The sequence below is a fragment of the Artibeus jamaicensis genome, unplaced genomic scaffold (genome assembly GCF_021234435.1).
Source record: "Artibeus jamaicensis isolate MK-2021 breed Jamaican fruit bat unplaced genomic scaffold, CSHL_Jam_final contig_320, whole genome shotgun sequence".
NCBI lineage: Eukaryota > Metazoa > Chordata > Mammalia > Chiroptera > Phyllostomidae > Artibeus > Artibeus jamaicensis.
In genome coordinates this window covers 3,536,410-3,560,895 of record NW_026521753.1, presented here as the reverse complement: position 1 = coordinate 3,560,895, position 24,486 = coordinate 3,536,410, and the positions used below count along the sequence as shown (strand labels likewise).

General features: G+C 35.3%; 1 protein-coding gene across 2 annotated transcripts in view; it reads left to right on the top strand.

The window, feature by feature from the left end:
- The window catches only part of XRN2 (5'-3' exoribonuclease 2), a 121,023-nt gene that overhangs the window by 54,526 nt on the left and 42,011 nt on the right, over nucleotides 1–24,486 (top strand). Inside the window, exons 16-25 of one of the 2 annotated variants that reach the window (XM_053663525.1) lie at nucleotides 4,083–4,136; nucleotides 4,908–5,026; nucleotides 7,308–7,443; nucleotides 8,665–8,772; nucleotides 8,867–8,956; nucleotides 9,581–9,653; nucleotides 14,364–14,447; nucleotides 15,607–15,704; nucleotides 16,355–16,434; nucleotides 17,724–17,780. In XM_053663525.1, coding sequence (XP_053519500.1) covers nucleotides 4,083–4,136; nucleotides 4,908–5,026; nucleotides 7,308–7,443; nucleotides 8,665–8,772; nucleotides 8,867–8,956; nucleotides 9,581–9,653; nucleotides 14,364–14,447; nucleotides 15,607–15,704; nucleotides 16,355–16,434; nucleotides 17,724–17,780 — 899 coding nt within the window. The remainder of the gene's footprint in view (nucleotides 1–4,082; nucleotides 4,137–4,907; nucleotides 5,027–7,307; nucleotides 7,444–8,664; nucleotides 8,773–8,866; nucleotides 8,957–9,580; nucleotides 9,654–14,363; nucleotides 14,448–15,606; nucleotides 15,705–16,354; nucleotides 16,435–17,723; nucleotides 17,781–24,486) is intronic. The other variant, XM_037138247.2, reaches the window with a different exon arrangement.

The following is a 24,486-nucleotide window of genomic DNA, read 5'->3' as shown; positions in this document are numbered from 1 at the left end:
GAGTGAGACAAACCACTCAGGCCAGGGCCCCAACAAGGGGAATTAGAGCCTGAAAGCACCGATTGGAAAGACTTTCGGGGTTGAGGTGCCAGGAGAAGCTCCCAGGCTCACAGAGAGTTTTTTGGAGAGACCCACAGGGTCCTGGAGGGTGCACAAGCCCACACACCTGTGAACCAGCACCAGAAGGGCCCAATTTGCTTGTAGGAAGCGGCAGAGGGGACAGAAATCTGAGAGAACAAATGCCATTGCCCCTTTCTGACCCTGCCCCCACACAGCATCACAACCCAGCAACCTGGGTTGCCCCGCCCTAGTGAACATCTAAAGCTCTGCCCCTCCTATGTAACAGGTGCAAACAGACCAAAACATTATGGCTCAAGAACAGCTCAAAAGCCCCAGAGCCAATAAATCTAAGTGACCAAGAGATAGCTAACCTTTCAGATGCACAGTTCAAAACACTGGTGATCAGGACGCTCACAGAATTGGTTGGTTTTAGTCACAAATTAGAGGAACAAATGAAGGCTAAACTAATTGAAGTGAAGGAAAATGCACAGGAAACCAATACTGATGGAAAGGAAACTGGGACTCAAATCAAGGGAGTGGACCAGAAGGAAGAAAAAAACGACCAAACAGAAAAGAATGAAGAAACAAGAATTCAGAAAAATGAGAAGCTTAGGAACCTCCAGGACATCTTTACACATTACAGCATCCGAATTATAGGGGTATAAGAAGGGAAAGAGGAACAATAACAAGTGGAAAAGTTATTCGAACAAATAATAAAGGAGAAATGAAGGAGACAATGCTAGAAGCAGTGAGAGATAAGGGGACAGTCACCTACAAAAAAGTTCTCATCAGACTGTCAGCTGATTTCTCAAAAGAGACCTTATGGCAAGAAGGAGCTGGAAAGAAGTATTCCAAGTCATGAAATCCAAAGACCTACATCCAAGATTGCTCTATCCAGCAAAGCTTTCATTTAGAATGGAAGGGCAGAGAAAGTGCTTCTCAGATAAGGTCAAGTTAAACAAGTTCATCATCACCAAGCCCTTATTATATGAAATGTTAAAGGGGCTTATCTAAGAAAAAGAAGATAAAAAGTATGAACAGTGAAAGGACAGCAAACTCACAGTTATTTACAGCCACACCTAAAACAAAAGCAAACTAAGAGGACAGCTAGACAGCTAGATCAGGAGTGGAACCATAGAAATGGAGATCACATAGAGGGTTAGCAACAGGGGAGTGAGAGAAGGAGAAGTGGGGAGAAGGTACAGAAAATCAGTAGCATAGACAGTAGGTAGAAAATAGAGAGGGGGGAGGGCAAGAATAGTATGGGAAATATAGACTCTAAAGAACTTGGGACACATGGACATAAACGAAAGGGGGAATGGGGGAGGGGTATGCAGGGTGGAAAGGAATGAAGGGGGGAATACGACAATGTAATGGCATAATCAATAAAATATATCTAAAAAATAAAACCAATTTTTAAAATATATGTTATTGATTTTGCTATTACAGTTGTCCCATTCCCCCCCTTTTATCCCCTCTGCCCTACGTACTCCCTCCCATCCACATTCCCCCACCTTAGATCATGTCAGTTGGTCATACATATAAGTTCTTTTGCTTTTACTTTTCCTATACTATTCTTAACCTCCCCCTGTCTATTTTCTATGTACCATTTATGCTACTTATTCTCTTTAATTTTTCCCCCTTCCTCCCACTCCCCTGTTGATAACCCTGCATGTGATCTCCATTTCTGTGGTGCTGTTCTAGTTGTCTTCTTAGTTTGCTTTTGTTTTTGTTTTAGGTGTGCTTGTTAAGAACTGTGAGTTTGCTGTCATTTTGTTGTTCATATTTTAATCTCCTTTTTCTTAGATAAATCCCTGTAACATTTCATATAATAAGGGCTTGGTGGTTGTGAACTCCTTTAACTTGACCTTATCTGAGAAGCACTTTCTCTGCCTGCCCTTCCATTCTAAATGAAAGCTTTGCTTGGTAGAGTAATCTTGGATGGAGGTCCTTGCCTTTCCTGACTTGGAATACTTCTTTCCAGCCCCTTCTTGCCTACAAGGTCCCTTGAGAAATCAGCTGACAGTCTGATGGGAACTCCTTTTTAGGTAATTTTCTACTTTTCTCTTGCTGCTTCTAAGATTCTCTCCTTCATTTTAATATTGGTTAATGTAATTATGATGTGCCTTGGTGTGTTCCTCCTTGGGTCCAACTTCTTTGAGACTCTCTGAGCTTCTCGGACTTCCTGGAAGTCTATTTCCTTTGCCAAATTGGGGGAGTTTTCCATTATTTTATCAAAAATGTTTTTTATTTGTTGCTCTTCCTCTTCTCCTTCTAGTACTCCTATGATTCAGATGTTGGAAGGTTGAAAGTTGTTCTAGGGATTCCTAAGCCTCTCCTCATTTATTTGAATTCTTGTTTCTTCATTCTTGTTGAATGTTTCTTTCTTCTTTCTGGTCCACACTGTTGATTTGAGTCCCAGTTTTCTTCCCATCACTGTTGGTTCCCTGTATATTTTTCTTTGTATCATTTAGCGTATCCTTCATTTTTTCATCTAATATGCGACCAAGTTCAACCAATTCTGGGAGCGTCCTGATCACCAGTGTTTTGAACTGTGTATCTGATAGGTTGACTATCTCTTTATTGCTTAGTTGTATTTTTTCTGGAGCTTTGATCTGTTCTTTCATTTTAACCATTTTCTTTTTCTGGGCACACCTACTACCTATAAGCGGTGGAGCCTTATGTGTTCACCAGGGTAGGGTATCCCTGGTGGCTGCCTGTGACTCTATATGAGGGGGAGAGTCGGGGGGGGGACAATGGCTCTTTCTCTACTCTCTGCTGGTTTTCAGTCACTTCCCCCACTACCCACAAGCAAAGTGGATCCTTCTGGTGCTGATTCCCAGTGGGTGGGTTTGTGTGCATTTTAGGACCCTGTGGGTCTCTCTATTGAAGTCTCTCGTGAGGCTGGGAGTTTCTCTTGCTGCAGTTTCAGCCCACATAGGTGTTTTCAGTCAGTGCTTTGAGGCTTTATTTCTCTGCACTGGGACCCTGGGTTTCTTGGTCTGTCTGGCTTCCCAATAGTTTCTCCTAGTGTGTCTACATGCGAATGTGGGACCACTGGCTCCATTAGCTGCTGCCTTGCCGGCCAGTCGCCACCTTGCATGTCTCAGGCCTTGCCAAGAGTCTGGATGAATGTTTCTTCTTTAACTCCTTCGTTGTCAGACTTCCATACAGTTCGATTTTCTGGCAGTTCTGATTGTTTATTGTTTTTAAATTGTTGTCCTTTTGGTTGTGTGAAGAGGCACAGTGTGTATACCTACACCTCCATCTTGGCCGGAAGCCTAAAACCAATTTAAAAAAAAAAATGATCATAACTTACTGAATTGTTAACTACCTTGTGCCAAGCAGGCAGTATGTTATTATTTTTCATACATATTATTTTATTTAATCCTTGGAATAACCTGTAAAGAGATAGAACATTATCACCTATCTCCATTTGAAGTAGAGGCTGACACAGGTTAAATAAAATGTTCAGGGCCATATAGTCAGTAAAGATTAGACCTGCTGTTTCAAAGTCAGATCTGTTTGTCTAAAAAACCCATCTCATTTTCTAAGTACAGCAGTTCCTTCCTGGATTTATTTTTATTAATATTAGTTTTTGACAGTATTGGCCATATAGTATCATGATAAAATTGATACTACCTATTTTAAAAGGGGAATGCCATAAGCTCTATGAAATATATTTTTGCCTTGTTGTAACTTTTCTTGGCCTATAGTGTGAACTACCTTTACATTAAGGTTTTAGTTAAAGTACTAAAAAAGCCTTCTCAGCTCTCAACTTAAAAATAATTTAATTTGTTCAAAATATCTACTATACTGTGAATAACAGAAGGAACTTGTACCATGAAAACCTTTTCTGCCTGTGTTTTTGTTCATTTAACATAAAACTTAGGTTTCAGAAGATTATACTCTTTATATTATATATTAAAATATTTCAGGCTGCTGCTACATTCATTGAATTAGGTACAGAAGGAAGATAATACTGATAATACATTGTTTTTTAAATTATTTTTTATTTTTAGAGACTGAGGAAGAGGAAGGCAAAAAGAGAGCTCTGGATTTGTTTTTCTACTTATGTATGCATCCATTGGTTCATGCTTTGATGTGCCCTGACCAGAGATCAATCCTGCAATCTTGGTGTATCACAATGGCACTCTTAACTGAGCCACACAGTCGGGGCCAGTACTAATAATTCACTTTAAAATAATACTTTAAAGTGGCATCTAAGTCTGAAATAATAAAGTCCGCATTTTTCTAAGATAACTAATAGATTTTTATTTGTACATTGAATTTTAAAACAGTATATATAAAATAATTTAACAGTTATCTTGCAGAGTCTTCAACAGTTGCTTTTCAGAGTGGTGGTACTAGGTGGAACACTTAGCATTTAACTTTGTTCTCACCAATATTGAGTTTTTAATGTATTATTTATATATTATTATATACATACATATTTTTCCAATTATAATTTGTTATGTAATTGATAGAAAGTGATCATGATTTTGTGGCATGAGGGAACTGCCAAAAAAAAAATACTGAAGTCCTTTAATTTTAAATGTGTAAAATTAAATTCTTCTTTTTTTCATTTGAAGCAGTTTTATCTTTAAAATGTTCAAATTTCTTTTTTAATCTAAACCTAAGAAGCTTGGTACAATATTACTTGTTTGTGGGGAGGTGGAGTAGGACAAGATCAGTCTTTATATTTTCTAAATATATTTACCATATCTGTTTGATAGGTTTTTTAAAAATGTGGTATCGTGAAACATGTGGTAATAGAAATGTGATGTAACTTCTTATGTGAAATGAATAATTAAATCCCTCCTCTGTAATGTTGCAATTATCTGCAGAGTCCTTCAGTATCTCCTAATACAAGTTTCACTTCTGATGGTTCTCCGTCTCCGTTAGGAGGAATTAAGCGAAAAGCAGATGACAGTGACAGTGAACCTGAACCAGAGGATAACGTCAGGTGAAGCCATTTTTTTCATAGAATTTTGTTAGCAAATTGCTGAAATAGGTGTGGTCTAAGTAATACTATTTAGCTGAGAGCAGTAGTGCCTTCAGACGCTTGCCTGTCATCTTTTTTCCAGTAGTAATTAATGTGGAGGGTTAGAATACTCAGTAAATTCCAGTGACATGTGTAAACTAAAGTTTCTATATTAGTATGCGTACAGGTTTTCATCCTCCAAAACCACTTTTTCCTCTGAGACCAGGCACTAGATGAGCTGGGCATGAGGTGTTTTCGATCAAGTTACAGTTTTGAGATTAAATTTTCATTGCTTAACCCAGAAAGTTCAGTTACACTTGGATACTTAATATAATTTGTTTTAATTGTCTAATTTGAAAAAGTTATTCCTCAAAATGAAAGTGTCAAAGACATTTGGTTAAGAGATAAATGTATGTATTTTGAAAACCACAAACTTGAGTATGCACAATTATATTTAAGGGAAAAAAGTTTCCTTTAGCTGTATATTTAAAATAGAAAACTTTGATTATTTAATTCATTCACAGGGTTTTTGGTCATTATATAACAATAGTATGTATAACAGCCTCTTGTATAATTAAATCTAGGTTTGAAGCCTGGGCTCCAAAAACAAAAAAACCAACAATATCAATAATTGTAACTCATGAATTTAGCAAAATGATATCAGAGTTAAACAAATAATAATGGTCCACAGTTCATGCTGCTTTTATAGGACATGGTTGGTGTGTTTGTATTTATGATTAGAAACCTCACAACTCTCATATGTGCTACTGCATTTTCCTAAACGTTCTTTGATGTGAGATTCTGAGTTCTGTGCTGGCTTGTGATTGAACAATTACCTGATCTGAGCTTTTGTTCTCTGATTTTATAATTCTGGACTTCCTTCTTAGAATGCTTTTTGTTTTGCTGTGTAGGTATTATATCAGTGAATACTAGCTAAGAGTTAACTTGATTTATTTAGTACATTATTGTTTAATTCTGTTCCTGAAGACAATAAAGGTAGAAAGCTTATATCAAAAAATATTTGAGGTTTTTAAGCATTTATTATACTGTTATTATCTGTAAAATAGTGCTAATGCACATTATGGATAGTAGATATTTCTCCTACTTGATGTTCTGTTAATCCTGTGTCTGAGAGAGAGAGGTTTAAAATTGATATGATATATTCTGAAACACGACTGGCATTAATTTGTACGACTTGGTGCATAGTAGAAAATAGCCCTTGAATAGGGAATCATCTTGATGTTCTTGATCTCTCCTGGTGTTTGTCTTTTTATTTTAAAGTGATCTTTGCCCTCCTCCCTTCTGTCAATAAAATGTTTAAATATTTTTGAGAATGAGAAATGAGTACTTAAAAAACATACTTTGGGTGAAAATGGGGTTCTTCACATTGTATTTTTGGTGATTAGTGATAATTTAGTGAATTGATTGACTTGCTTCTCAGTTTAGCAGAACATACATACATATCTTAAGCCAACAGCAACTCTTACCTCAAATAGGGATAAGGGGGCCCAAGGGTAGAATAGATATACACATAATATCTGCTTCATTTCCAGATTATTTTCTTATAAATTATCTTTTACCTTTTAAAAAATTGTGCAAATTATTTTTAAAAACAATTTGGCTTTTTTTGGTATATTTTAAGTATGTTTTAACAAACTGAGGAACGTGACCAATATAAAATATCCTCAGTATTTGAATCTTAAAGTGTAGTTTTAGTATTGTTCCACAATCAAAAACATGTAAAAGAGCCCTGGCTGGTATGGTTCAGTGGATTGAATGCCAACCTGTGAACCAAAGGGTCCCTTGGTTCGTATTCCCAGTCTAGGGCACATGCCTGGGTTGCAGGCCAGGTCCCTAGTAGGGAGCGCGCAAGGGGCAACCACACATTGATGTTTTTCTCCCTCTCTTTCTTTCTCCCTTTTCTTCTCTATAAATAAATAAATATATTTTTAAATTAAAAAAAAACATGTAAAACAAAATTTGAGCAAACAAGTGTTATTAAAGTAGCTTAAAATGATTATTCTTTTTTTAATGTAGTTTTATAATGGCCTTACTAGTTTATGTTATGGTTTTTGATGTCTAAGTTCATAATAAATCCTGTGAAAGGGGACTTTTTGGAAATAACTAAATGAAACTATTGGCATTACTGTTTAACTCATTTACATTTTACCTGGATGCTAAATATAAGTTGCTTTGGGTGATAAACTGGTAGACAGTTAACTGAAAATTTATTGTACATGAACTGGTTTTGACTGGTTTTTAGGCTATGGGAAGCTGGTTGGAAGCAGCGGTACTACAAGAACAAATTTGATGTTGATGCAGCTGATGAAAAATTTCGTCGTAAAGTTGTACAATCTTATGTTGAAGGGCTCTGCTGGGTTCTTCGATATTATTATCAGGTATAAAAATAATTATTTTCTTCTAAATCTCCAGCTGATTTTAGGAAGAGCGATTTCTGTAATGATGTGTGTTAATGAGCTATATTCTGAAATTAACAGAACAGACTCCCTTTTTATAAGTTTCTTATTTAGAAGTTCATTACCTTAAATAATACTTGCTTGTAAAGTGCCTTAAATGTTAATATATAAACAAAGCTAATTTTTGGTGTTTTAAAGAATTTCATCATTAAATTCTGTGGTTGTGTACTTTGTCTTTAATATGATTAAAATTGGTGTTTTTTAATAATCTAGAAAATGTTAGTAACAATTTGAAAGGAATTCAACACCTGGAAAATGCTCATAACAGTTTGAAAGGAATTTGAATGATATCCTTTCCTCCATGTAATGTATTGATGTTACATGAAGTACATTCTAACTGGAGTAATCTCTGACTTAAAGCCTTTGATAACTGAGATGTCAGACTGGTGAGAGATTAGGTAAACATATATAGGATATAACATTGTTAGATGATACCTGGTATGGAAAGCGAACCAAGTTAGGTTTGGTGTGACCTGGGAATAGATGAAGTTTCTTGGTAAGGAGAAATTTTTTTAATGCACTAAACAGTCATACGATACTGATTGTAAAATATTCTAATTTCGTATTTTATTCCTACCATTAAGATTTTAATTCCTTAGGCACAGAATCAAAACACATATCAGGCAGGCTCCTCTTTTCTATGACTGTAACTTGCTTTTGCTTTCTTTTTGAATGGTTTACTTAAAATTTTTTTATAGTAAATAGAAAGTTGTCCCATGAAAATATAATAGGGAATTGCAAAATGAAACTTTTGGCTATTTTACTCTCAATCTTGTTTTAGTGATGCCCCTTACTCATCTGTATAAATTCAGTGTCAGCTGCAATGGCTGCTTTTCATTATATTTGATAATGGCAGCTATAGAGTTGTAGAAAAATGTCACAAAACACATTTTAAGGATAAAAAATTTAACCAAATTATGTCTGTAAATGTGAAGTTTTGTGTTGATTGATTATTAAAGATGCTTTGCAGAAACTTCAGATTTTATCAAAACAATATTTAGTACTGGTGGAAAAAATCAATATATCGAATATATAGTAGAAGTGTGTTTTATCAATGGAATATTGTAGATTAATAGTCTATTATTTGTTTTTATGCTTTGACTATTATTAACAGAGTTTTGTTGTTGTCTTTAATGATTATAGGGCTGTGCTTCCTGGAAGTGGTATTATCCATTCCATTATGCACCATTTGCTTCAGATTTTGAAGGTATTGCAGACATGTCTTCTGATTTTGAGAAGGGCACTAAACCAGTAAGCTTGATTATTTAGAGCCATTTTAATTTCATAGAATTTTGGCTTAGATAGAAATATCTTAAACTTATTTAAACTTTTTTCTTTCTTGAAGTTTAAACCACTGGAACAACTTATGGGAGTTTTTCCAGCTGCAAGTGGTAACTTTCTACCTCCATCATGGCGGAAGCTCATGAGTGATCCAGTGAGTCTTAGTATTTGGAGTGTGTTGGTAACTGGGTTTTTTTCATGTGTTTTACTAACATTAATCACAGTCGCTTTTGCATCTCAGGTGCGGAAACAAAATAAAAGTTTTTGAGTTCTAGTGTATATTTTTCACTACGTTTTCCCTCTGCATTTCATGTCATCAGTACCCCACCCCGTAAATAAAATTGATTTGTGTTTTGGAGAAATTCTTATGACAAGTTCTTTTGTTCTCAGCTTGTTTTTACTTGTTCCAGCCCTGTGTGGTGCCAACAAGAGCTTCAGATACTGATCTATCTGAAATCACTCTTGAGCTCGTTTTGTGCGCTAACTAGAAAGAGTGAAACCAAAACATAAAGTAGAAATTTTTAGTCAATAAACTAGCTCACTGTGGTGGGTCCACAGTTGTCAGCTCTACAATTCTATAATAATGACTTTTTCCCTATCATTTAAAATTTTTTTTTTTTTTACTAGATCTAAGGTTAATGACCTGACATCTTAACAGTTTTTAGAAGGAATGAAACCTCAGTGTCTCATCAAGCTTGATAACTTAAATGAAAGTTTTATCAAATTCTATCTAACAGAACATGTAACTTTTGTTTTGATTTTTTTCTCCCTGATAAAGGATTCTAGTATAATTGACTTCTACCCTGAAGATTTTGCTATTGATTTGAATGGGAAGAAATATGCATGGCAAGGTAAAATATAGACATTATTTCTTTTAGATAAAGTAATTTTAACTTGTTGGCAAAACTGAGCAAGCATGACTTATGGGATAAAAGAATTTTTATAAAAAATATTTTAAGAATTATATGTTAAAATTTAATATTTTTATTTAAACTGGGATTAGCAATGATTAATAGTAATTTTAATAGTAATATTCTGATAAACAGTAAAGTGGGTTGAAGTAGATTAATCATCATATCTTTTGTCTTTGATTAAATTGTGAGACTTGGGTCTTGCTTATTCCAGTTAGCAGCTCATTGATACCTTGTTAGGTTTCTGAGAGACTATGTCTGTGAAAATTGACTTGTACTCCATGAAAACTTTTGAAAAATATATTAGAGACTTAGTTTAAATACTTAACGTTAATATTTATTTTCTCATACCTTCTGTTCACAAATCTTATAAGAATGACAATATAAAATTAGTACTAAATTCAAGATGCTATTTTACCACTCAACAATGTGTGATAGTGATTGACTGTAAAACACAATAATATTGAGTCTCTCACACAGTAGCTAAATATTGTATCACACCAGTGTCCCTTTCAGCAAAATCATTTTAACCATTTCTTCTACCATATATGAGGGAAGAACCCCCCCCCCCCAAAAAAAAACCATAATTATCTTCTGGAGGGCAGGCCCCTCTGGTACATGCTTCTCCAGCCAGGTTAGTGTTCTAGGAACCCATGTGTACCATTGTACCAACTGGTGGTATTGTCAGAGGTTTCATTCAGCTTCCATGAAGTTTTTTTAAGACTCAGCATGTTTGCCCATTTTGTGATGGGTGATTTAGGAACTCACCTGCCCACACATTACTAAGAGTTCCATTTTTAACCAAAAATGGCATGAACCCCATGCCCCACCCACCCTCCACCTGATCTTGCCCCAGGGGACTCTTTTTGTTTCTTCATAAAAAGTCCTCAGAGGAGAGAGATTTTGCTGATGTGAAAGAGATGAAACAAAAAACAGCAGAAGCAAAAAGGCGTCAAAATTGATGAGCCCAAACACTGTTTTGAGCAGTGGAAAAAACATTTCAATTGGTATATTGTATTAAATGGAGAGAGTACTTTGAAGATGTCTGAAGTTTTAAATATGAGAGAATAAATACACAAGTTTTTATTTTCTCCAGGTATTTTTTGGATCCCCCCTCATATTTTTCTGGGATATACTCAACTTAGGCAAGGCAAGATAATGCCTAAGTAATTCTGGGATAATGCCTAAAAGAAAATATGGTAAAATCATATTTTCTCTTTTTCCTTAATTATTCCCTGTGATATAGATGACTAATAAAATAACTCAAAGAGTTATAGGACAGAAGGAACTAAGTAATAATTTATAGTTGAAAATCATTACTTTTTGAGAATTTTAGGGTTGACTTTTGGTTTGTATAGTAACAGAAATTTCATTTACTTTAGTGGAATGATAATGGGAAATGTAACCCATTGAATGGGGTTAAGTTTTGTGCTCTGTGGTCATATTTTGTTATATGCAAATGGATTGGGTGTTAGGTGGTTTTTTAATGTGCTTTATGATGAAAGAGGAAGGATAGGAGAAGGGAAGGGAAGGTGGTAAAGTAAAAATACACGTACATATATTTATATTTTAAACTAGCATTTGCGTGGGTTTATTGAATAAATATGTAAGTATGCAGGTGGTTTGCTGATTATATCACTGTATTATAGTATAAATCCTTGGGAGGAAAAGTAAGGCAGTCACAATAGTTACAATTTTTTCACATCCTCGCCAATATTTGTTAGTTTCCAGTTTTTTGTTTTTGATAATAACCATCCTAATGAGTAAGAAGTGGTATCTCACTGCTTTTGACATTTATTTTCTTAATGATAATTGACAGTGAGCATTTTTTATGTACTCATTACCTATTTCTATATCTTTGAAAATGTTTATTCAAGTTCTTTGCCTATTTTTGAATTGGGTTTTTATTGTTGTATAGTAGGGATACTTTATGTATTCTGGACACTGGTCTCTGGACACCAGTCTCTTACATGACATGCATATATTTTCTCACATTCTGTGGGTTGACTCTTCACTCTGTTGGTAGTGTTCTTTGATGCATAAAAGTATTTAATGTTAATGAAGTTCAGTTTGTATTGGACCTCTTGTTGCCTCTGCTTTTGGTATAATATTCAAGAAATTATTGCTAAATTTAATGTCATGAAGCTTTCTCTCAACATTTCCTTCTAAGAATTTTTAGTTCTAGTTCGTACATTTACGTCTTTGATTCATTTTGAATTGATTTTTATATATAGTATAAGGTAAGGCTTTAACTTTATTCTTCTGCATCCAATTTCCCAGTACCATTTATTGAAATGATTGCCTTTTCCCCGTTGAATGGTCTTGGCCCCCTCATTGAAAATCATGTGACTGTATATAGTAAGGGTTTATTTCTTGGCCTTTTCTTTATATTGATCAATATGCCTGTTTTTATGCCAGTACCATACTATTTTAATTAGTGCATTTGCCAGTATCATGCTAATTAACTACAGTAGCAATAAATTTTGAATCAGGAGGTGCAAGTCCTCCCACTTTATTTTTCTTTTCCAAGATTGTTTTGGCTATTTGGGGTCCCTTGAGATTCCAAATGAATTTTAGGATGGTTTTAAATTCAGACCTTTAATGTTTTTATACTTCATATAATAGCTTATTTAAATATTTTAATTTATTGGCTCTGTAGCAAGAATGCATCTTTCTTGAGGTAACAGTACTATTAGGAGATAGTTATTTTCTCATATATATCTTTAAAACTTAGTAAAAGTAATTCTTGTCTAAGTTGAGTACATCTTAAAAAGGTAAATTGAATGTATCTGGATACTTTTTCAGCATTTATTGAACATGTGTACTCAGCAACATTATATGTAATAAAAATGTGTTCTCATAATATGTGCTTAGTATGTATACGAGGAATATTGCATAGTCGTTTTGAATGCTAGGTATTATATATATGAACAGAGAATTTAAGTAATTTGACCAGTTAAAAAGTATCAGAACAAAGATCTGAACCCATAGACTTGACCATCGTGTTTACCTTACTTAGGCTACCTATTGGTTGTTGAGAGGGTTAAATGAGCTAATGTGTGTAACATAGAAAATAATTGCTAAGACAAAAAGTGGCTGCTATTGTCATTTTTACTGTCCACACCCTCTCAGCCACTACCATTTTCACATCTGGGTATAAGGTATTCCTTCCTATCCTGGCCATTAGGGCTGATTTCCTATTTAGTAACATAGTAACATTATTGCTGTCATTAGCACTGCAAGTTGCTTAACTGGAGTTAGCTTCTAATGTTGATAGTGTAGGAAAGTCTGATAATTTGTTTAGATCCTGTATCTTGTAGATAGTAAACAAAAGATAGATAATGTAATAGTTTTTCATGATACAATTTTTTTAAGTGTATGATTAAATAAAACTTGAACAACTCCCTAGGTTTTTTTTTTCCATGTGTTCGCCAATAACTGAAATAGCCTGACTCAGATGATAGGTGTTTATATCCTTGGGATCACTTTTTAGACCCTTCAAAATTCACATTAAAACTTATTTCTTTTTAACTCTAAAATATTCCAGGTGGTAAAATTGAACATGTTTTCTAACCTTGAAAATATGGTAGCTAAATAATTACTGACAACTTAGGAAATCTTTTCATTTATCATTTTAAAGGCAATAACAAATACAGCAGTTTTGAGTGACAATAGTTTCCAAATTATTTAGCTCTATTTAGTATTTCTCATTACTATTTATCTTGAAGTTTTTATTTAGCCAAAATACTATTTAGTGTATATACCAGAACATATATAACTTCAATAACACTGCATATTTTTCTAGTAATAGGTACTGTTCTTACTAGTGTGCTCTTTGGAAATTATGCATGTATGTTCAAATAAAACAATGACCTTAATTCTAGCACACTTTAGAGAACAATTTTCAGCCTGAAAATGAACATTTGTGTTACACTGCACCCTGCCTCCCCCCCAGTTATTTAAGCAAGTTTTAAAAAATATTCTGTATATAAATTATTAGGTTTTAAAATGTAAACAGGATACTATGCAGGTTTAGAGTTAGAAGAGACATTTCAAATATTCTAGTTGAAAAGACCTTTTGTGTATTTTAGCTGTATGATTTTTTTTTTGAGGGTGGTGGTCAGGGGTTGGAGAGAGAGAGAGAGAGGCATCAATCCATTGTTCCAATATCCTCCCCAACTGGAAATCAAACTGACAACCTTTTGGTGTACGGGACAATGCTCCAACCAACTGAGCCACCCAAAGGCACTGTATGATCTGTTTTTACAAAAGAACAAACCAAGTCCTAGAAAGATGAAAGGATAACCTCAAGCCCTTGGGAGATTAGCTGTCTTGATCAAGAGCATCCTTATAAGTAAGGCCAGAACATAAACTGATGTCCAGGTGGCCACTTACTTGTTCAATTAATTGAAAAATTTTATCATCAGAGTTAAGATTCAACAAACATGGTTTTTCTACATGAGCCATTTTAAGGATGGGAAATATAAAAAATCTTTGCTTTTAATACCATGTAAAATATATTTACATCTTAATTTTATCTAAATACAAGGAAGGATACTCTACTAGAAATGTTTATTGGTAAACCGATGGTAAGTTGAAATTTAGATGATCCTAATAGCTGGGGTGGGTGGTGTGCATTTGTGTCTCCAGGTGTTGCTCTGTTGCCATTTGTGGATGAGCGGAGGCTGCGAGCTGCCCTAGAAGAGGTGTACCCAGACCTCACTTCAGAAGAGAGTAAGAATTATAGTTCTACTTGGTCATCAGTTAGTCTGTGTAATATAGACTTTACATTTTCTTGTAAAATTCAGCCCTCTTTTTTTATTTGTCAAATTTCTCAAACAGGACACAAACCATTTGTTTTAACTCTTTATAACAAAAGTTAACTTTGCTTCTTAAAATTTACTCATAAATTAAATAGTAATTAAATTAAAAGTTTTAAGTTACAATGTTAAATTTTTTTATTTTTATTTTATTTTTTAAAGATTTTTAATTTATTTATCTTTAGAGGGGAAGGGAAGGAGAGAGGGAGAGAAACATAAATGTATGGTTGCCTTTCGTGCATCCCCTGCTGGGAACTGGCCTGCAACCCCAGTATGTGCCCTGACTGGGAATCAAACCGCGATTGTCTGGTTCGCAGGCCCGCACTCAGTCCACTGAGCTGCACCAGCCAGGGCGATGTTTGTTAAATTTATAACAAGCACCACTTCAAGAATATCCTTTAACTTTTTGATTCTTATATGACACGCACTCACAAAAGGATTTTTGTGTGTTAGGGAGGTATTATTAATTTCCTCCCTCTCCCTTTTCCTATCATCTCCCCTAAATAATAAAAATTTTGCTTGACAGGTTAAGTTGAAACAAAAGCATTTGCCCTTAAGAATGCTAACTTTGAAATGTTATGCACAAAGAGTGGTATTTTGTCATACTACTGACAGTTCAAAGTATAGGGAAACTGCAAAGCTGAGCGCTACTGAAATATTTATTCAGTACCAGTATAATAAACTTATAGGACTAATTTGTCTAGCAGCCATCCTTAGAATAACTTTTGTTAGATGGTAGTGTTAGATTCCCTAAGGAAGTACAACTTGTGTTTCTTCAGGGAATGTTCAGAGTAAGAAATTGAATTCTGTATAAATATGAAAACTTCATCTTTTATCTTGCAATGTTATATTCAGATATTTTTTAGTGATAATTTTTCTGATAGTCATTGATCTTTGAAACTTGGTCAGAATTTTATTTCTATAAAGACTGCATATGTAGGTCTTGTTGTTTTTAAATATTTTTGTAAACTTACAATTACGTTTTTAAAATTTAGATAATTCTTTTTTCATTCTCATAAGTACCACTCTTGCAGATGTATTTGTTCTTTATTCTTTTCTTACCTTCCCCATAGCTAAAAGAAACAGTCTTGGAAGTGATGTCTTATTTGTTGGGAAATACCACCCCCTCTATGACTTCATTGTAGAGCTATACCATACAGGCTCCACAGAGGTATGATCTGTTTTTCAGTCATGAAGAGTGTTTTTAGACTATAATTATTTAGTTAATTAATCAGGAGTGTGTTTTTAAGATTTTGGTGAAATAAAAAAATTCACTGCTTTAACCAATTTTAAGTTTATAGTTCAGTGGCATTAAGACCGTACACAATACTGTGCAACCATCACCAGTATCCATTTCCAAAACATTTTCATTTTTCCAATCAGAAACTCTACCCACTAAATAATATCAATAAACAGTACCTTCCCATTTTTTACTTCCCACTCTTTGAACCTCTCTTTTACTTTCTGTCTCTATGAATTTACCTGTTCTTAATACTTCACATAAATGTAATACTCACATATTATACAATATTTGGTTTTTTGTGTTTCCGATTCATTTCATTTAGCATGTTTTCAAGGTTAATGCAAGTTGTAGCATGAGGCAAGAATTTTACTTAACCTTTTGTGGCTGAATAATATCCGTTATATGTACTGTATATAGCACATTTTGTCCATCCATTGATCTTTTGTTAGGAACTTGAGTTGTTTCCATCTTTTGGATGTTAAGAATAATGCTACTATGATTTTGGTGTACAAGTATGTGTTTGAGTCCCTGCTTTCCATTCTTTTGGGGTATAAAATCAGGAATGCATTTATTCACAGCCAGTGGATTTACCACCTGAACTATGTCATGGGATTCAAGGAAAGTTTTCTTTGGATGAAGAAGCCATTCTTCCAGATCAGTAAGTATTCATTTGTGTGTAATTGGGGTAACTGGGACTAAATTTAGTTAACATTTTTACCTCATTGCCTGAATATTTTATTTTGTAGTAATAGTGAGAAAACAACACAACAGGAAACCTGTTGGACTAAAAAAAATCTTGATGTGAAAGCCCAGCTCTTTGATATTAATAGCTGTGTCACTTTGTATAGGGAGCCCAGGCGGTCCCAAAACCCTTTCAGGAAAGCCACAGGGTCAAAACTATTTTCTTAATAATACAAAGACATTATGGTGTTATTTACCATTGTCACTCTATCATGCTACATTTAGCCTCCGGAAAACTATACTGCATGCTCAACAGAGAAAAATCTCAAGAAATTGAATCAGAAGCATATAAGAGAATACAGCTATTAAGATAGTAAAGAATGATGTGCTCATTTGTTTTGCTTTGTAAAATAGTTGTTTTTATTTAAAATGTTATTTAACTTAACATGCAATAGGTGTATTATTGGTATCTTTAAATTAGTAATTTTAAAATTCATTTCATTTTTTGATAGATAAATATTGATTAAAACCAAAATAAAAGTCTTTGGGGCCCTTAGTTTTTAAGAGTTTAAAAGGGTTCTGACTAAGGTCAGATTTTCAGAGCTGCTGCTCAAAGGTGTACATCCAGGAATAAAATTTGCTGGTCACGAGTATGTGTTTCTTTATTTTTTCTAAATAATATTGGGTAGTCTTCCAAAGTGATTACACTGTTTTTATAATCTCAACAGCAGTTTGTGAGAGCTCTTGTTACTTCTGTTCTTGCAAAACCCTTGGAATTGATCACAAACTTAATTTTTGTCCATGTGAGAGCTCTTGTTACTTCTGTTCTTGCAAAACCCTTGGAATTGATCACAAACTTAATTTTTGTCGTCTGATGGGTGCTGTTTGGCATTTTGTTGTGGCTTAGAGTTGTATTTCTTTGATTACTAATGAGGCCATATATTTGGCTTTATTCATTTATAAAATACCTCTCCTATTTTTCTCTTTATTTATCTGTTCCTCCACACCCTTTTTGGTTTGTACCATAGGCATTTCTTTACAAATTCTGGTAAGCCCTTTGCTCACAATTATTTTATGTTAATGAGATTATAGACTAGGCAGACACAGTCCTATTTTAAAGATGTAAATGATTATGATATAGTTTTTGTTGGTGTGTTTTAATGATTTCTCTTTCTTAAAGCCTAATAAACATAGCAACATCTTACTTCTACTTATCTAAAAAGTTACACTTTACAAATAGATTCTTCTTCTTTTGTTATTCCTTAGAATAGTATGTTCTCCTGTTCCCATGTTACGGGATCTGACACAGAACGCTGCAGTCAGGTAAGTTTTTCAAAATTCATGGCATTCAGAACACAGCTCTGAACCTGCAAATAAGTTTAAGAAGATGTCTGATTCAGAATGAAATGGCAGCTTTTATTCCACCAATGCTTTGAGATTAGAGAAGTTCGTGTGTTGCAGACCTCAGAGCAGAGCCTCTTGACTTTAAATTACATATATTGTTAAGGTTACTGATTTTCTTCTCTGCTTTCTGGTTTCCCCTGACAACCTCTAATTTTTCCCGGATTAGGAAAGTGGGAGATAGAAAGTAGGAGTTTCTAGGGAGAGTTTGCTGTTAAGGTAGTAAACAGAGCTCTGCACACCAGAAACCCATACAGTTTCACTTTAAAATAGCATCATTTTAATTATATGTGTGGCCCGGTAGAATTTAAAAATAAAACTGTTATGTACTTTATTTTGGTTAAGATGAAATAGAATAAATTTCTAATCTTGTTGACAGCGTTTGTTATTTTTTCAGTCTTTAGAGGATAGTAAGGCAAACATATCCTAGTAAATCAGGGATTTTTGTAAAAGCTATTCATAAATTCTCCTTTCCCGCTCATTCTTATTATTTCTCTCACTTGGAAAATATTTTTGATTTTACTTATATTGCTCTTTGTGAAATGTAAGCATGTTTATATTCCTATATTTTAATGGATTTAGAGAGCAACTGTTATACAAGAAAGGCTTTTATTTAAAGAAAACCATTGTGAATTTAGAAAATCTTTGTAGATTAGTTGCTTTTGTTTATCTTCACACATAATTTGTCCTCACTCTTTGTCCTTGGGCTCTTTTGTTAAGGGTGGAGTTTAGAGTTGTAAGCCATACTCCCATGCCCATTAGGAACAATCTGGCTCCTACAGATCTGGTGTGGACATTCTGTATTAACACTTGGGGTCTCTCTGGCTTGCTACAGTGCTTCAGGCCAGTTAATCCTACCAGTTCTGTCTTTGGATTGTCGCATGTTTACTTGTATTCCTCAATTTCTGTGCATGTTTTCTAGGGCCTTCCTCCCCAGCCCTCTAGAAATAATGAATTTTACTTAACTTTCTAATTAGAAGGATAGAGAGTATTGCCCAAGGGAAGAGTTTTAAAATTGACAAATCCTGGAGTTTTTTATTATATGTTGTTGGTGGCGGTCGTTTTTTAATCCTGAAAAGGCCTTTGGTATTATTTGTTATCTATTGTGTTCACAAGATTATTAAATTTATAAAGCAAATCTCGGATCCAGGTGCTTATTCAGGTATATGTTAAAAATAACTTCAAATTAAAAATGATTTCATTGAGTTAATATCTTAGGGATTCCTGAAACCAAAGTTAACTTTTACATTATGAGTTAATTTTCAGTGTTTTCTTAGAGGGGTACTGTTGACGACAAGATTCAATTTACTGCAGTTTTGGGTTTGTATCCTGGTGTTGTATTTGCTTTATATACCTAAATTTGACATCTGGTCAGGGTGGCAGCATAGGTAAACACGGCTCACCTCCTCAACAACCACACCAAAATTACAACTGAAATATAAAAAAACCATCACTCAGAACTATCCAAAGTTGGATTGAATGGAAGTCTTTGACAACTACGGAATTAAAGAAACCATATCCATCCGGACTGGTAGGAGGGGTGCAGAAGCAGAATGGGCTAGTCCCACATCCATGTGTGGTGGATAAAAATTAAAGAGGGATATATTGGGAGTGAGGAGTCCTAGCCCCACACCAGGCCCCCCAGTCCAGGATTCCAGTGTGAGGAAGGTAAGTCCCCATACTTTTTGGCTGAAAAAAATCAGTGTGGATTAATCAGTGGAAGAAAATCCTGGAATCCGAAGCAGTTCTTCCTAACCCATACGTGGGACTTCTTCAGACTAACTACACCTGAGCTCCAGCACTGGGGTAGCAGGTTAAGGCACCAGTGGCATACAGGGAGAAATGCAGTGTCTGGCATTAGGGCGACGGCTGGGGGACAGCTTTCTCCCAGACAGAAAGGTAGACAGAAGTCATTGTCCCTTTTCAGAACCCTCCCCCAACAGAGCCACAGAGCCAGCAGGCTGGAGTCATATCTGAGACACCATGAACCTGGCTGACATTGTTCATTCTTTGCCCCACCCTGGATATGCCCCAAGACTATCCTACCAAATTTTCGGGCCCACCCAAGCTGCTTTTCCATATGAATGGCTGGTCTTGACTCTTAGTTAAAACCTTCCTAAATCCTATCAAACAAGCAACTGCCAGCCTCAGGAAGTCCTCAGTCTCCATACCTCTTGTTCAGTGGCCCCAGGCATAGCACCAACAGGAACCAGCTTAAACCAGCTGTGAAGCTGGGCCCAGCACAAGCAGCAGCCATCTCAGATTGCTTTACAGCTCAGGCAGGGTTGGCCCCAGGCAAAACACAGGTGGGGGGTGACCTTGGCCTTCATCACCCAGGATACCCCAAAGCCAGTGCATTCACTGAATGACACAGTCATAACAGCTCTAGAACAATCACAGGGAAGCTGCCAAAATGAGCAGATGAAGAAACATGGCTCAAATGAAAGAACAGATAAAAACTCCAGAAAAGGAGCTGAATAAAATTGAAATAAACAATTTCTCAGATGCAGAGCTCAGAATACTGGTTATAAGGATACTGAAGGAACTTAGTGAGGATTTCAACAGCTTAAAAAAAGATCCATTCAGGAAATGAAGAATACACTAAATGAAATAAAGTACAATTTACAGATAAACAACTGTAAAGTGAATGAGTGGATGGAGCTGAAAATCAAATGAATGCTTTGGAACATAAGGAAACAAAAACCAATCAGAACGGGAAGAAAAAATCCAAAAATATAAGTATACAGTAAGCAGCCTCTGGGACAACTTCCAGTGTTGCAATATTCACATCATTGAGGTACCAGAAGGAAAAGAGAAAGAGCAAGAAATTGGAAATCTATTTGAAAAATAATGAAAAGAACTAGGTGAAGGAAATAGACATGCACAGTCTCAAACAAGATGCAAGTCCTGGAAGCACAGTGGCAAATAAGGTGGATGCAAAGAGGCCCATGCCAAGACACATCGTAATTAAAATGCCAAAGGTTAAAGATAGAGAATCCTTTTTTTCTTTTGTTTTTTTTACATTTAATATATTTTATTGATTATGCTATTACAGTTGTCCTATTTTTTCCTACTCCTTTTTTCCCTCTGCCCTGCACTCCCCCGCCACCATCATTCTTCTACCTTAGTTCATGTCTATGAGTCATACATGTAAGTTCTTTGGCTTCTCGATTTCCCATACTATTCTTAACCTCCCCCTGCCTATTTTATACTAACCATTTATGCTTCTTATTCCCTGTACCTTTCCCTCATTACCTCCCCCCCCCCACTGATAACCCGCCATGTGATCTCCATTTCCGTGAATCTGTTCCTGTTCTACTTGCTTGCTAAGTTTATTTTTGTTTTTCTTTTTGTAGATTCGGTTGTTGATAGTTGTGAGTTTGTTGTCATTTACTGTTTGTATTTTTGATCTTCTCCTTTTTCTTAGATAAGTTCATATAACATTTCGTATAATAAGGGCTTGGTGATAATGAACTCTTTTAACTTGACCTTTTCTGGGAAGCACTTTATCTGCCCTTCCATTCTAAATGATAGCTTTGCTGGATAGAGTAATCTTGAATGTAGGTCCTTGTCCTTCATGACTTTGAATACTTTTTTTCCAGGCCCTTCTTGCCTATAAGGTTTCTTTTGGGAAATCAGCCGATAGTCTTATGGGAACTCCTTTGTAGGTAACTGTCTCATTTTCTCTTGCTGCTTTTAGGATTCTCTCCTTATTTTTAATCTTGGATAGTATATTATGATGTGCCTTGGTGTGTGCTTCCTTGGGTCCAGCTTCTTTGGGATGCTCTGAGTTTCCTGGAAGTCTGTTTCCTTCACCAAATTGGGGAAGTTCTCCATTATTCTTTCAAATAAGTTTTCAATTTGTTGCTCTTCCTCTTCTCCTTCTGGCACCCCTATGGTTTGAATGTTGGAACATTTAAAGTTGTCCTGGAGGTTCCTAAGCCTTTCCCCAGTTTTTTGAATTCTTGTTTTTTCATTCTATTCTGGTTGGATGTTTATTTTCTCCCTTCTGCTCCAAATTGTTGATTTGAGTCTCGGTTTCTTTCCCTTTACTGCCGGTGCCCTGTCCGTTTTTCTCTATTTCACTTTTCATAACCTTCACTTTTTTCTCTATTTTGCGACCGTACTTAGCCATTTCTGTATCATGATTACCAGTGTTTTGAACTCTGCATCTGATAGGTTGGCAATCCCTTTGTCACTTAGTATTTTTTCTAGAGGTTTGATCTGTTCTTTTATTTGGGGCATATATTGTTGTCTCGGTACATCTGTTATATAGTAAGGGGTGGAGCCTTAGGTATTCACTAGGGCACAGCAACCCATCTCACTGCATTGGGGTGCTGTATGTGGGGGAGGGGTCTGACAGGGAACAAGGGCTGCTTGCTTAGCTTTCTGCTGGCTTTCAGTCACTTCTTCCATTTCACACAAGTAAACTGGGCCCTCTATTGCTGATTCCCAGGAGGCTTGCCCTTTGTACCTTCTAGGACCTTGTAGGTCTCTCCAACAACCTCTCCTGTGAGGCTGTGAGTTTCTCCCACTGACCCCTGAGGTTTTTTCAGTCAGATCTTCTGAGCCTTTATTTTTCTACGCTGGAACTCTTCTTACTTGGTCTGTATTGCTCCCCAGTTGTGCCAGTTATCAGTTTGCAAATTAGCCACTGCCTTGTCAGGTATCCTCTCCACCCCTCCTACCAGGCTAGATGAATGTTTCTTTTAATTCCTTGGTTGTCAGACTTCCATACAGTTTGATTTCCTGGCAGTTCTGGTTATTTTTGTTTTAAATTTGTTGTTTTTTTTTCTTTTGGTTGTGCAAGGAGGCAAAGTGTATCTACCTACCCCTCCATCTTGGCCAGAAGTAAAGAGAGAATCTTAAAAGCAGCAAGAGAAAAGCAGTTACCATATTTTGTCCTGTATAGTGCAGGACCTTTTTTGCCCAAATTTTCGAGGGAAAAGTAAGCATTCACATTATATTGGGCAGTACTAATTCTGTATCTCTATAATATTTATAATTTTTTTACTTATGTTTATGCTTTAAAACTGTAACTCTAGAAATCAATAATGATATCCATATGCAAAATAATGTTCTGGAGTATGATAATTGGTTTTGTTTCTAAATATAAATAAATGAAAAATTGAATTTAAAAAATTAAAACAATAGCTTTTTATTCTTGATAGTTTGAGCCAAAACATGGATGAGCATTATTCACAGAAGCATGTCATACATGGCAAAATACAATAATTATCTACAGGGGAATTTCCATAAGACTGTCAGTTAATTCCTCAAAGTAAACTTGACAGGCTAGAAGAGATTGGCAAGAAATATTCAAAGTCATGAAAAGCAGGGACCTATAAAAAAGATTGCTCTACGCAGCAAATATATTATTTAGAATCAAAAGGGTAGATAAAGAGTTCCCAAACAAGAACACGCTAAAGGCATTCATTGTCACCAAGCCATTATTATATTAAATGTTACAGGGACTTATTTAAGAATAAGGTCAGAACTATGAACAATAAAATGTCAATAAAGACATATCTGTCAACAATTGAATCTAAAAAACTAAGCAAAGAACAGAGAATCATGGATACAGAGAGAGTTTTGTTGGTTGCTGATTAGAGGGGAATATGGGTGAATGGGTAAAGAGTTGAGGGAATTAATTAGTACAAATAGGTAGTCACAGAACAGCCATGGATATGTAAAGGACAGTATAGGAAATGGAGTAGCCAAAGAACTTATACAAATGACTCATGGACATGAACAGTAGTGGGATTTCCCTGAGGGTGTTGGGGGTGCTTGGTGAAGGCAAAAAGGGGGAAAAATTGAGACAACTGTAATAGCATAATCATTAAAATAAAATTTTAATGAAAGAAAAAATATAAACTTAAATCTGAAAATGAAGCCTCTGGTGCCAGTTGTCAGTTATTTTTCTCTGTTTTGACTCCTGGCATTATTTTCCATTCTCTTTTTGATGCATCCAGCATTCTTTGAAGAGATGTTTCCTCAAGTTGAGTTTAGGTGAGTTCTTCCCATCATATTAGGTATTATCTATAGTGTTGAGAAAGTTGATCATAGAGATTATTGGTGTCTTAAAACTCACAGAAGGACCTGGTAAGAATATATAGTTAGCTGTGGTATAGGAGGTTTTTTTCCAATTATGTTTTCATAAATCATTCAACTTACTATTGTTTAACCTTCTGTTGTTCAATTACGGTTGTCTGTATTTTATTCCCACCCCTCCCCATCCCACCCCCTCCAAACCCACCTCCCTCCCTTGCTTCCCTCCTGTTGGTTTTGTCCACATGTCCTTTATAGTAGTTCCTGAAAACCCTTCTCCCCTCAGTCCCCTCCTCCCTCCGTCTGGCTATTGTTAGATTGTTCTTATTTTCAATGACTCTGGTTATATTTCATTTAGAACTGAGCTATCTCCCTTAATTTAACTTACCCTGATCTTCCACCATTGCAGTTTGCTTAGATGTACTTATTTCTAGGGTAATTCTCTGTAAACTTTAAATATGTAAATTTTGCATATGATTTTAAATGATAGAAAAGTTATTTTCCTGGTTCAGTTTTCTCTTCCTCTAGTCCAGTATGTGTGTGTGTGTGTGTATATATATATATATATATATATATATAT